At 43.5% G+C, this 14,343-nt stretch overlaps 1 protein-coding gene across 1 annotated transcript in view; it reads right to left on the reverse strand.

Annotated features, from left to right (window-relative positions):
* Positions 1 to 1,272: 1,272 nt before the first annotated feature.
* Positions 1,273 to 14,343, reverse strand: part of LOC142906906 (bifunctional 3'-5' exonuclease/ATP-dependent helicase WRN-like) — a 287,799-nt gene continuing 274,728 nt past the window's right edge. Inside the window, exon 10 of the mRNA XM_076055619.1 lies at positions 1,273 to 7,768. Within this exon, the coding sequence (XP_075911734.1) occupies positions 7,691 to 7,768 (78 nt within the window). The 3' untranslated portion in view covers positions 1,273 to 7,690. The remainder of the gene's footprint in view (positions 7,769 to 14,343) is intronic.

The raw sequence follows: 14,343 nt of genomic DNA on the forward strand, positions 1-14,343 counted from the left end.
TTAGTGAGTCTCTGAGTGAATCTCTGAGCGAGTCTCTGAGTGAGTCTCTGAGCGAGTCTCTGAGTGAGTCTCTGAGCGAGTCTCTTAGTGAGTCTCTGAGTGAATCTCTGAGTCTCTGAGTGAGTCTCTGAGTGAGTCTCTGTGTGAGGTCTCTGTGTGAGTCTCTGTGTGAGTCTCTGTGAGGCTCTGAGTGAGTCTCTGTGAGTCTCTGAGCGAGTCTTTGAGTGAGTCTCTGAGCGAGTCTCTGAGTGAGTCTCTGAGTGAGTCTCTGAGCGAGTCTCTGAGTGAGTCTCTGAGTGAGTCTCTGTGTGAGTCTCTGAGCGAGTCTCTTAGTGACTCTCTGAGTGAATCTCTGAGTGAGTCTCTGAGTGAGTCTCTTAGTGAGTCTCTGAGTGAATCTCTGAGTGAGTCTCTGAGTGAGTCTCTGTGTGAGTCTCTGAGTTAGTCTCTGAGTGAGTTTCTGAGTGAATCTCTGAGTCTCTGAGTGAGTTTCTGAGTGAGTCTCTGTGTGAGTCTCTGTGTGAGTCTCTGTGTGAGTCTCTGTGAGTCTCTGAGTGAGTCTCTGAGTGAGTCTCTGAGTCTGTGAGTGAGTCTCTGAGCGAGTCTCTGAGTGAGTCTCTGAGCGAGTCTCTGAGTGAGTCTCTGAGTGAGTCTCTGAGCGAGTCTCTGAGTGAGTTTCTGAGTGAGTCTCTGTGTGAGTCTCTGAGTGTGTCTCTGTGAGTCTCTGAGTGAGTCTCTGAGTGAGTCTCTTAGTGAGTCTCTGAGTGAATCTCTGAGCGAGTCTCTGAGTGAGTCTCTGAGTGAGTCTCTGTGTGAGTCTCTGTGAGTCTCTGAGTGAGTCTCTGAGTGAGTCTCTTAGTGAGTCTCTGAGTGAATCTCTGAGCGAGTCTCTGAGTGAGTCTCTGTGTGAGTCTCTGTGTGAGTCTCTGTGAGTCTCTGAGTGAGTCTCTGAGTGAGTCTCTGAGTCTGTGAGTGAGTCTCTGAGCGAGTCTCTGAGTGAGTCTCTGAGCGAGTCTCTGAGTGAGTCTCTGAGTGAGTCTCTGAGCGAGTCTCTGAGTGAGTTTCTGAGTGAGTCTCTGTGTGAGTCTCTGAGTGTGTCTCTGTGAGTCTCTGAGTGAGTCTCTGAGTGAGTCTCTTAGTGAGTCTCTGAGTGAATCTCTGAGCGAGTCTCTGAGTGAGTCTCTGAGTGAGTCTCTGAGTGAGTCTCTGAGTGAGTCTCTGTGAGCCACCACCACCACACAGAGGCGAGTCAGACCGACAAGGATGCAGCTGTGAGTAAATTTTTTTTTATTAGCGACTCGCACGGACAGTCTCCTACAGAGATACAAAAGCGATTACACAAGCTACTACGTTAGTGTGAGTCTGTGTGTGTGTGACTGTGTGTGTGTCTGTGTGTGTGGAGCGATAGTGTAGCGGTTAGCGCGCTGCGCTATGAACCTGGCGACCCGGGTTCGATTCCCGCTCACAGCCAACACCCAGTGACGATTATCTGAACCGGTCCCGGGCCTCCCCTAGGTCGACTCAGCCTCAAATGAGTACCTGGTGCGGTGTGTAAACATCGCCACTAGGGAGACAAAGGCGGTAGGGCGTGGTGCTGGCCACCCACCCCCTCGTGTACCGTTCCGGCCTTCATAGGTGCTCGCTAACAGCACTTGCCCCTACAGTCTGTTAAGGCTATACGGGGGATCTTTGTGTCTGTGTGTGTATGTCTGTGTGTGTATGTCTGTGTCTGTGTGTGTGTAACTGTGTGTGTCACTGTGTGCGTGTCTGTGTCTGTGTGTGTGTGTCAGGACCTACCGTGGAGCTGATCTGCCCACTGACCATCGACTAGTCATCTGTAAGATGCGCCTGCCATTCTTCCACTCCGGTGGTGGGTGTACACCCAGGACCCCATTCCGACCTAAAGTGGCCTGGTCTCAGTTATCTGATGAAAGTTGCAAGCGAGAATTTCATCATCGCTTGCGGCTGGGATTGGCATCGTCCCCGACTCCTCCTGATGTCGAGGGTAAATGGGCGAGGTTTAGGACTGTGACTCATGCAGCTGCAATGGCTGCTTTAGGTACGCGGTCCAGACCTCCCCAGAGACCCTGGCTGACAGATGAGGTGTTCAGGATGGTTGAGAAAAAGCGACAGGCCCACCGTCATCGGCTACAGAATCCCACGTCAGAGAATGAGGAGGCTTACCGCAGCCTTCGCTCGGAGGTTCGGAGAGCCGTGAGGCGCTGCAAGGATGGGTGGTGGTCGCGGGTTGCTGAGGAGATGGAGTCTGCCTCAGTGGCCCGTGATCACAAATCTCTATTTAACTCCATCAAAAAAGTAACCTGCAGCGCCACACCTATTACCATCATTAGGGGAAAAAACAGTGATCCAATCTCCGACCCCCAGGAACAGGTTTGCAGATTTGCTGAGCATTTCTGTGAGGTCCTGGGGGAGGGAAAATCCCTCAGCCAGGAAAACATCGTGGCACAAAGTGAGGATGACCCTGCTGAGGCTGCGGTGCCTCAAATATTGGAAGATGTCACCCCCTGTGAGTGGCTGGCTGAGGTGCCATCTGTTGAGGAAGTACTGAAGGCGATCCAGAGTCTGAGACCAGGAAAGGCAGCGGGCAGAGATGATCTCCCAAGCGAAATGCTGAGGGAGGGTGGCGTTTGTGCACAGACTGCCCTACATGACATCATAACAACAGTCTGGACCACTGGACGGGTTCCGCAGGATTGGAAGGATGCCCTGGTGGTCCCCCTTTTTAAGAAGGGGGACCGCACAGACTGTAACAACTACAGGGGCATCTCACTCCTCAGTGTGCCGGGAAAGGTCCTGGCAAGGATTATTCAGCATCGCCTTGCCAGGCACGCTGAGGAGAGGCTTGCGGAGCCCCAATGCGGTTTCAGGAAAGGGCGGTCCTGCACAGATGCCATATTTTCTGTCCGTCTGCTACAGCAGAGGTGTAGGGAATTCCAACAAGACCTACATCTCTGCTTTATTGACCTGGTCAAGGCCTATGATACCATCAGTAGGCCTGGGCTCTGGGTCGTTCTTCATGCTTTTGGAGTACCTGACCCTCTGCTCACGATCATTAAGGACCTTCATGATGGTTAGCGGGCCCGGGTAAAACTACGTGGCCGGGAGTCAGAGCCATTCCCTGTAAACCTTGGGGTGCGACAGGGATGTCCTCTGGCTCTAACATTATTTAACATCTATTTTGACCACGTAGTTCGTGAAGCCTTCAATAGCTGTACCGGGGGAATCTCCATATGGTACAGATATAATGGGAGGCTGATCGATGCCCAGGTGCGGTCAAGGGATGGCTCCCTATTGCTCAACCACGTTATGTATGCCGATGATTTGGTAATAGCTGCTCATTCAGAGGAGGAGTTGGAGGCGTTGCTGCTGAGACTGGAGCGTGCCACTAAGAGGTGGGGCCTTACCATCAGCCCCACCAAAACTAAGCACCTGCCTGGGTATTTTGTATCATCGGACACTCCACCCCCACAACTCACAATCGGTGATGGGGCAGTTGTGGAGCGAGTGGAGAGTTTCCCATACCTGGGCAGTGTGCTTATGACCGGCTCCAGTTTAACAGCAGAGGTCTCACTCCGAATCAGTCGAGCGGCAATATCTTTTCATCGGTTGCGTAACGCTGTGTGGAAGCTACCTGGTCTGTCGCTCCGCACTAAGCTTCAGGTCTTCTCGGCCACGGTCATTCCCTCCCTTCTCTATGCTTGCGAAACGTGGACCCCCCTAATGGAACATCTTCGCCGGTTAGAAACATTTAGGCTGGCCTGCCTACGATCCATCCGGTTTAACCAGGCTGGATTGTGTGAGGAGTTCACAAATCGTTGAAATATCTGGGCAAGGTCCCATCGGTGAGCTCTTCCGGCAGGCAAGGCTGCGTTGGCTGGGTCATGTAGCCCGCATGCCCAGCCACCGCATGCCGAAACAGCTTTTGTTCGGCCGGATCGAGGGGGCTAAACGGGCGCGGCACGGGCTAGAGAAGAGATGGAGTGATGTGGTACAGGAGGACGTGGAGCTGAGTGGACTTGCCGATGACCAGTACCAGCGGTGTCAAGATCGGCCTCTGTGGAGGAGGCTCGTGAAGGATGCTACTGGGCAGTTGGAGGCAGTCGCCCTCCAACAACAACGGAGGGCGGAGGAGCGACGCTCACAACAACGAGCGGAGCGCCGGGTGGCTAAAGCACAGCAGGTTGGCACAGTAGGGGGCACAGGTGGTGCATCAGCCAGTCATCTCAGTCAGTCGACCCGTGGCACCTGGGTCTGCCCCGTGACCTCCTGCCAGCGGGCGTTCGACACTTCACGTGGCCTCAGGGTGCACATAGCCTGGCACAAGCGTCGTGGTGACGTCACCGCCACTTAGTGTTGAATGGCGGTTGTTGTTGTTGTTGTGTGTGTGTCTATGTGTGTGTGAGGCTGTGTCTGTGTGTGAGTCTGTGTATGGGTGAGTCTCTGTGTGTGTGTGAGTCTCTGTGTGTGTGTCTGTGTGTGTGTGAGGCTGTGTGTGTGAGTCTGTGTCTGAGTGTGAGTCTGTGTCTGTGAGTCTGTGTGTGAGTCTGTGTGTGAGTCTGTGTGTGTGAGTCTGTGTGTGTGTGTTTGTGTGTGTGTCTGTGTGTTTGTGAGTCTTGTGTGTCTGTGAGTCTGTGTGTTTATGTGTCTGCGTGTGTGTGTGTGTCTGTGTGTGTGTGTGAGTCTGTGTGTGTGTGTGTCTGTGTGTGTGAGTCTGTGTGTGTGTGTGAGTCTGTGTGTGTGTGAATCTGTGTGTGTGTGTGTGTGAATCTGTGTGTGTGTGAGTCTGTGTGTGTGTGAATCTGTGTGTGTGTGAATCTGTGTGTGTCTGTGTGTGTGTGTGAGTCTGTGTGTGAATAATCTGTGTGTGTGTGAGTCTGTGTGTGTCTGTGTGTGTTTGTGTGTATGTCTGTGAGTCTTGTGTGTCTGTGAGTCTGTGTGTTTGTGTGTCTGCGTGTGTTTGTGTGTGTCTGTGTGTGTGTGTGAGTCTGTGTGTGTGTGTGAGTCTGTGTGTGTGTGAGTCTGTGTGTGTGTGAATCTGTGCGTGTGTGAATCTGTGTGTGTGTCTGTGTGTGTGTGAGTCTGTGTGTGAATAATCTGTGTGTGTGTGTAAGTCTGTGTGTGTCTGTGTGTGTTTGTGTGTGTGTCTGTGAGTCTTGTGTGTCTGTGAGTCTGTGTGTTTGTGTGTCTGCGTGTGTTTGTGTGTGTCTGTGTGTGTGTGAGTCTGTGTGTGTGTGTGTCTGTGTGTGTCTGTGAGTCTTGTGTGTCTGTGAGTCTGTGTGTGTGTGAATCTGTGTGTGTGTGAATCTGTGTGTGTGTGAATCTGTGTGTATGTGAATCTGTGTGTGTGTGAGTCTGTGTGTGAATAATCTGTGTGTGTGTGAGTCTGTGTGTGTCTGTGTGTGTGTGTGTGTCTGTGTGTGTGTGTGAGTCTGTGTGTGTGTCTGTGTGTGTGTGTGAGTCTGTGTGTGAATAATCTGTGTGTGTGTGAGTCTGTGTGTGTCTGTGTGTGTTTGTGTGTGTGTCTGTGAGTCTTGTGTGTCTGTGAGGCTGTGTGTTTGTGTGTCTGCGTTTTATTGTGTGTGTCTGTGTGTGTGTGTGAGTCTGTGTGTGTGTGTCTGTGTGTGTGTGTGTGAGTCTGTGTGTGTGTGTGAATCTGTGTGTGTGTGAATCTGTGTGTGTGTGTGTGAGTCTGTGTGTGTGTGAGTCTGTGTGTGAATAATCTGTGTGTGTGTGTAAGTCTGTGTGTGTCTGTGTGTGTTTGTGTGTGTGTCTGTGAGTCTTGTGTGTCTGTGAGTCTGTGTGTTTGTGTGTCTGCGTGTGTTTGTGTGTGTCTGTGTGTGAGTCTAAATCTACCACACATAACATATATCGTTATTGGTGTCTAAGGGTGTCTATGGGTCTCTATGGGTGTCTATGGGTGTCTATGGGTGTCTATGGGTGTCTAAGGGTGTCTATGGGTGTCTATGGGGGTCTATGGATCTCTATGGGTGTCTATGGGTGTCTATGGGTGTCTATTGGTCTCTATGGGTGTCTATGGGTGTCTATGGGTGTCTATGAGTGTCTATGGGTGTCTATGGGTGTCTATGGGTGTCTATGGATCTCTATGGGTGTCTATGGGTGTCTATGGGTCTCTATGGGTGTCTATGGGTGTCTATGGGTCTCTATGGGTGTCTATGGGTGTCTATGGGTGTCTATGGGTCTCTATGGGTGTCTATGGGTGTCTATGGGTGTCTATGAGTGTCTATGTATCTCTATGGGTGTCTATGGGTGTCTATTAGTCTCTGTGGGTGTCTATGGGTGTCTATGGGTCTCTATGGGTGTCTATGGGTGTCTATGGGTGTCTATGGGTCTCTGTGGGTCTCTATGGGTGTCTATGGGTGTCTATGGGTCTCTATGGGTGTTTATGGGTCTCTATGGGTGTCTATGGGTGTCTATGGGTCTCTATGGGTGTCTATGGGTCTCTATGGGTGTCTATGGGTGTCTATGGGTGTCTATGGGTCTCTATGGGTGTCTATGAGTGTCTATGGGTGTCTATGGGTCTCTATGGGTGTCTATGTATCTCTATGGGTGTCTATGAGTGTCTATGGGTGTCTATGGGTGTCTATGGGTGTCTATGGGTGTCTGTGGGTGTCTATGGGTGTCTATGGGTGGCTATGGGTCTCTATTGATATAATAAAGTTAGTATAGTGTGTCTATACTATAATATAGTTAGTATAAGTGTGTGTTATGGTTTTTATAAAGCTACTATAAGGTGTTTATGGTTTTATAACGTTAGTATAGTGTGTTTATAGTATAATGTAGTCACTATAAGGTGTTTATGGTTTTATAACGTTAGTATAGTGTGTTTATAGTATAATATAGTCACTATAAGGTGTTTATGGTTTTATAACGTTAGTATAGTGTGTTTATAGTATAATATAGTCACTATAAGGTGTTTATGGTTTTATAAGGTTAGTATAGTGTGTTTATAGTATAATGTAGTCACTATAAGGTGTTTATGGTTTTATAACGTTAGTATAGTGTGTTTATAGTATAATATAGTCACTATAAGGTGTTTATGGTTTTATAAGGTTAGTATAGTGTGTTTATAGTATAATATAGTCACTATAAGGTGTTTATGGTTTTATAACGTTAGTATAGTGTGTTTATAGTATAATGTAGTCACTATAAGGTGTTTATGGTTTTATAACGTTAGTATAGTGTGTTTATAGTATAATATAGTCACTATAAGGAGTTTATGGTTTTATAACGTTAGTATAGTGTGTTTATAGTATAATATAGTCACTATAAGGTGTTTATGGTTTTATAAAGTTAGTATAGTGTGTTTATAGTATAATATAGTCACTATAAGGTGTTTATGGTTTTATAAGGTTAGTATAGTGTGTTTATAGTATAATATAGTCACTATAAGGTGTTTATGGTTTTATAAAGTTAGTATAGTGTGTTTATAGTATAATGTAGTCACTATAAGGTGTTTATGGTTTTATAAGGTTAGTATAGTGTGTTTATAGGATAATATAGTCACTATAAGGTGTTTATGGTTTTATAAGGTTAGTATAGTGTGTTTATAGTATAATGTAGTCACTATAAGGTGTTTATGGTTTTATAAGGTTAGAATAGTGTGTTTATAGTATAATAGTCACTAAAAAGTGTTTATGGTTTTATAAGGTTAGTAAAATAATCCGTTCTTCTGACGTTGAAGACAAGAATCAGACCTCATGGGCTTGGAGAACCAGGCCACCTTCACCTGGAGGTGGCACAGACAGAGACACGGGGAGACACGGAGACACACAGGGAGACACACAGGGAGACACAGAGACAGAGAGAGACACAGAGAGAGACAGAGAGAGAGAGAGAGACACAGAGAGAGAGACACAGAGAGAGACACAGAGAGAGAGAGACACAGAGAGAGAGACACACAGAGAGAGACACAGAGAGAGAGAGACACAGAGAGAGAGAGAGAGACAGAGAGAGAGACACACAGAGAGAGACACAGAGAGAGACACACAGAGAGACACAGAGGGAGACAGTGAGACACAGAGACACAGAGAGAGACACAGAGAGAGAGACACAGAGAGAGAGACACACAGAGAGAGACACAGAGAGAGAGACACAGCGAGAGAGAGACAGAGAGAGAGAGACACACAGAGAGAGAGACACACAGAGAGAGACACAGAGAGAGAGAGACACAGAGAGAGAGACAGAGAGACACACAGAGACACACGGAGACACAGAGACAGTGAGACAGAGACACAGAGAGAGACACAGAGAGAGACACACAGAGACAGTGAGACAGAGATACAGACAGAGAGAAACACAGAGACACACGGAGACACGGAGACACACACGGAGACACAGAGACACAGAGAGAGACACAGAGAGAGACACACAGAGAGACACACAGACAGAGAGACACACAGAGACACACAGAGACACGGAGACACGGAGACACACAGGGAGACACAGAGACAGTGAGACACAGAGACACAGAGAGAGACACAGAGAGAGACACACAGAGACAGTGAGACAGAGACACAGAGAGAGACACACAGAGACAGTGAGACAGAGACACAGAGACACACAGAGAGAGACACACAGAGACACGGAGACACGGAGACACACAGGGAGACACAGACACAGAGACACAGACAGAGAGACACACAGGGAGACACACAGACACACAGACACAGACAGAGAGACACACATAGACACACACAGACACACAGAGACAGAGACACAGACACACAGAGACACAGAGACACAGAGACACACGGACAGAGAGACACACAGAGACACACAGAGACAGTGAGACACACAGAGAGAGACACAGAGAGAGACACACAGAGACAGTGAGACACAGAGACACAGACACAGAGACACAGAGACAGTGAGACACAGAGACACAGAGACACAGTGAGACACACAGAGACACACACACAGACACACAGAGACACAGACACACAGAGACACAGAGACATAGAGACAGTGAGACAGAGAGACACAGACACAGAGACACAGAGACAGTGAGACACAGAGACACAGAGACACACACAGACACAGAAACACAGATACAGTGAGACACAGAGACACAGAGACACACACAGACACAGAAACACAGATACAGTGAGACACAGAGACACACACAGACACAGAAACACAGATACAGACACACAGACACAGAGACACAGAGATGCAGACACAAACACAGAGACACAGACACAGTGAGACACACAGAGACAGAGACACAGACACAGAGACGCAGAAAGACAGATTAAAAACCCATATGAGTCTCTATGAGTCTCTATGTATCTCTATGTATCTATATGTGTGTCTATGTATCTCTATGAGTCTCTATGTATCTCTATGAGTCTCTATGAGTCTCAATGTATCTCTATGTATCTATATGTGTGTCTATGTATCTCTATGAGTCTCTATGTATCTCTATGAGTCTCTATGAGTCTCAATGTATCTCTATGTATCTCTATGTATCTATATGTGTGTCTATGTATCTCTATGAGTCTCTATGTATCTCTATGAGTCTCTATGAGTCTCAATGTATCTCTATGTATCTATATGTGTGTCTATGTATCTCTATGAGTCTCTATGTATCTCTATGAGTCTCTATGAGTCTCAATGTATCTCTATGAGTCTCTATGTATCTCTATGTATCTCTATGAGTCTCTATGTATCTCTATGTATCTCTATGTGTCTCTATGTGTCTCTATGTATCTCTATGAGTCTCTATATATCTCTATATATCTCTGAGTCTCTATGTGTCTCTATGTATCTCTATGTATCTCTATATATCTCTATCTGTCTCTATGTATCTCTATGAGTCTCTATGTATCTCTACGAGTCTCTATGTATCTCTATGAGTCTCTACGAGTCTCTATGTATCTCTATGTGTCTCTATGAGTCTCTATGTATCTCTACGTATCTCTATGTATCTCTATGAGTCTCTATGTATCTCTATGAGTCTCTATGTATCTCTATGTGTCTCTATGAGTCTCTATGTATCTCTACGTATCTCTATGTATCTCTATGAGTCTCTATGTATCTCTATGAGTCTCTATGTATCTCTATGTATCTCTATGAGTCTCTATGTATCTCTACGAGTCTCTATGTATCTCTATGTGTCTCTATGAGTCTCTATGTATCTCTACGTATCTCTATGTATCTCTATGAGTCTCTATGTATCTCTATGAGTCTCTATGTATCTCTATGTATCTCTATGAGTCTCTATGTATCTGTATGTATCTCTATGTATCTCTATGAGTCTCTATGTATCTCTATGTATCTATATGTGTCTCTATGTATCTCTATGAGTCTCTATGTATCTCTATGTATCTCTATGTATCTCAATGTATCTCTGTGTATCTCTGTGAGTCTCTATATATCTCTATGTATCTCTATGTGTCTCTATGTATCTCTATGTATCTCTATGAGTCTCTATGTGTCTCTATGTGTCTCTATGTATCTCTATGAGTCTCTATGTATCTCTATGTATCTCTATGTATCTCTATGGTTCTCTTTGAGTCTCTATGTATCTCTATGAGTCTCTATGTATCTCTATGAGTCTCTATGTGTCTCTATGTATCTCTATGTATCTCTATGGGTCTCTATGAGTCTCTATGTATCTCTATGTATCTCTATGGGTCTCTATGAGTCTCTATGTATCTCTATGAATCTCTATGTATCTCTATGTATCTCTATGAGTCTCTATGTATTTCTATGAGTCTCTATGGGTCTCTATGAGTCTCTATGTATCTCTATGAATCTCTATGTATCTCTATGTATCTCTATGAGTCTCTATGTATCTCTATGTATCTCTATGAGTCTCTATGTATCTTTATGTGTCTCTATGCATCTCTATGTATCTCTATGTGTCTCTATGTATCTCTATGAGTCTCTATGAGTCTCTATGTATCTCTATGTATCTCTATGTGTCTCTATGTATCTCTATGTATCTTTATGAGTCTCTATGAGTCTCTATGTATCTCTATGTATCTATATGTGTGTCTATGTATCTCTATGAGTCTCTATGTATCTCTATGAGTCTCTATGAGTCTCAATGTATCTCTATGTATCTATATGTGTGTCTATGTATCTCTATGAGTCTCTATGTATCTCTATGAGTCTCTGAGTCTCAATGTATCTCTATGTATCTCTATGTATCTATATGTGTGTCTATGTATCTCTATGAGTCTCTATGTATCTCTATGAGTCTCTATGAGTCTCAATGTATCTCTATGTATCTATATGTGTGTCTATGTATCTCTATGAGTCTCTATGTATCTCTATGAGTCTCTATGAGTCTCAATGTATCTCTATGAGTCTCTATGTATCTCTATGGGTCTCTATGTATCTCTATGAGTCTCTATGTATCTCTATGTATCTCTGTGTCTCTATGTATCTCTATGTATCTCTATGTATCGCTATGAGTCTCTATGTGTCTCTATGTATCTCTATGAGTCTCTATGTATCTCTATGTGTCTCTATGTATCTCTATGAGTCTCTATGTATCTCTATGTGTCTCTATGAGTCTCTATGTATCTCTATGTATCTCTATGTATCTCTATGAGACTCTATGTATCTCTATGAGTCTCTATGTGTCTCTATGTATCTCTATGAGTCTCTATGTATCTCTATGAGTCTATATGTATCTCTATGATTCTCTATGTATCTCAATGTATCTCTATATATCTCTATGAGTCTCTATGTATCTCTATGAGACTCTATGTATCTCTATGTATCTCTATGAGTCTCTATGTATCTCTATGAGTCTCTATGTGTCTTTATGTATCTCTATGAGTCTCTATGTATCTCTATGTATCTCTATGAGTCTCTATGTGTCTCTATGTATCTCTATGAGTCTCTATGTATCTCTATGAGACTCTATGTATCTCTATGTGTCTCTATGAGTCTCTATATATCTCTATGTATCTCTATGTATCTCTATGAGTCTCTATGTATCTCTATGTATCTCTATGAGTCTCTATGTATCTCAATGTATCTCTATATATCTCTATGAGTCTCTATGTATCTCTATGAGACTTTATGTATCTCTATGTATCTCTACGAGTCTCTGTGTATCTCTATGTATCTCTATGTGTCTCTATGTATCTCTGAGTCTCTATGTGTCTCTATGTATCTCTATGAGTCTCTATGTATCCCTATGTATCTCTATGAGTCTCTATGTGTCTCTATGTATCTCTATGAGTCTCTATGTATCTCTATGAGACTCTATGTATCTCTATGTGTCTCTATGAGTCTCTATGTATCTCTATGTATCTCTATGAGTCTCTATGTATCTCTATGTATCTCTATGTATCTCTATGAGTCTCTATGTATCTCTATGAGTCTCTATGTATCTCTATGTATCTCTATGAGTCTCTATGTATCTCTATGTATCTCTATGTATCTCTATGTGTCTCTATGTGTCTCTATGTATCTCTATGAGTCTCTATATATCTCTATATATCTCTGAGTCTCTATGTGTCTCTATGTATCTCTATGTATCTCTATGTATCTCTATATATCTCTATCTGTCTCTATGTATCTCTATGAGTCTCTATGTATCTCTACGAGTCTCTATGTATCTCTATGAGTCTCTACGAGTCTCTATGTATCTCTATGTGTCTCTATGAGTCTCTATGTATCTCTACGTATCTCTATGTATCTCTATGAGTCTCTATGTATCTCTATGAGTCTCTATGTATCTCTATGTGTCTCTATGTGTCTCTATGTATCTCTATGAGTCTCTATATATCTCTATATATCTCTGAGTCTCTATGTGTCTCTATGTATCTCTATGTATCTCTATATATCTCTATCTGTCTCTATGTATCTCTATGAGTCTCTATGTATCTCTACGAGTCTCTATGTATCTCTATGTATCTCTATGAGTCTCTACGAGTCTCTATGTATCTCTATGTGTCTCTATGAGTCTCTATGTATCTCTACGTATCTCTATGTATCTCTATGAGTCTCTATGTATCTCTATGAGTCTCTATGTATCTCTATGTATCTCTATGAGTCTCTATGTATCTGTATGTATCTCTATGTATCTCTATGAGTCTCTATGTATCTCTATGTATCTCTATGTATCTATATGTGTCTCTATGTATCTCTATGAGTCTCTATGTATCGCTATGTATCTCTATGTATCTCAATGTATCTCTGTGTATCTCTGTGAGTCTCTATATATCTCTATGTATCTCTATGTGTCTCTATGTATCTCTATGTATCTCTATGCGTCTCTATGTGTCTCTATGTGTCTCTATGTATCTCTATGAGTCTCTATGTATCTCTATGTATCTCTATGTATCTCTATGGTTCTCTTTGAGTCTCTATGTATCTCTATGAGTCTCTATGTATCTCTATGAGTCTCTATGTGTCTCTATGTATCTCTATGTATCTCTATGGGTCTCTATGAGTCTCTATGTATCTCTATGAGTCTCTATGTATCTCTATGAATCTCTATGTATCTCTATGTATCTCTATGAGTCTCTATGTATCTCTATGTATCTCTATGAGTCTCTATGTATCTTTATGTGTCTCTATGTATCTCTATGTGTCTCTATGTATCTCTATGAGTCTCTATGAGTCTCTATGTATCTCTATGTATCTCTATGTGTCTCTATGTATCTTTATGAGTCTCTATGAGTCTCTATGTATCTCTATGTATCTATATGTGTGTCTATGTATCTCTATGAGTCTCTATGTATCTCTATGAGTCTCTATGAGTCTCAATGTATCTCTATGTATCTATATGTGTGTCTATGTATCTCTATGAGTCTCTATGTATCTCTATGCGTCTCTGAGTCTCAATGTATCTCTATGTATCTCTATGTATCTATATGTGTGTCTATGTATCTCTATGAGTCTCTATGTATCTCTATGAGTCTCTATGAGTCTCAATGTATCTCTATGTATCTATATGTGTGTCTATGTATCTCTATGAGTCTCTATGTATCTCTATGAGTCTCTATGAGTCTCAATGTATCTCTATGAGTCTCTATGTATCTCTATGGGTCTCTATGTATCTCTATGAGTCTCTATGTATCTCTATGTATCTCTGTGTCTCTATGTATCTCTATGTATCTCTATGAGTCTCTATGTGTCTCTATGTATCTCTATGAGTCTCTATGTATCTCTATGTGTCTCTATGTATCTCTATGAGTCTCTATGTATCTCTATGAGACTCTATGTATCTCTATGTGTCTCTATGAGTCTCTATGTATCTCTATGTATCTCTATGTATCTCTATGAGTCTCTATGTATCTCTATGTATCTCTATGTATCTCTATGAGTCTCTATGTA

This window comes from Petromyzon marinus, chromosome 71, assembly GCF_048934315.1.
Source record: "Petromyzon marinus isolate PM22_M1 ecotype Great Lakes invasive population chromosome 71, UKy_Petmar_22M1.pri1.0, whole genome shotgun sequence".
NCBI lineage: Eukaryota > Metazoa > Chordata > Hyperoartia > Petromyzontiformes > Petromyzontidae > Petromyzon > Petromyzon marinus.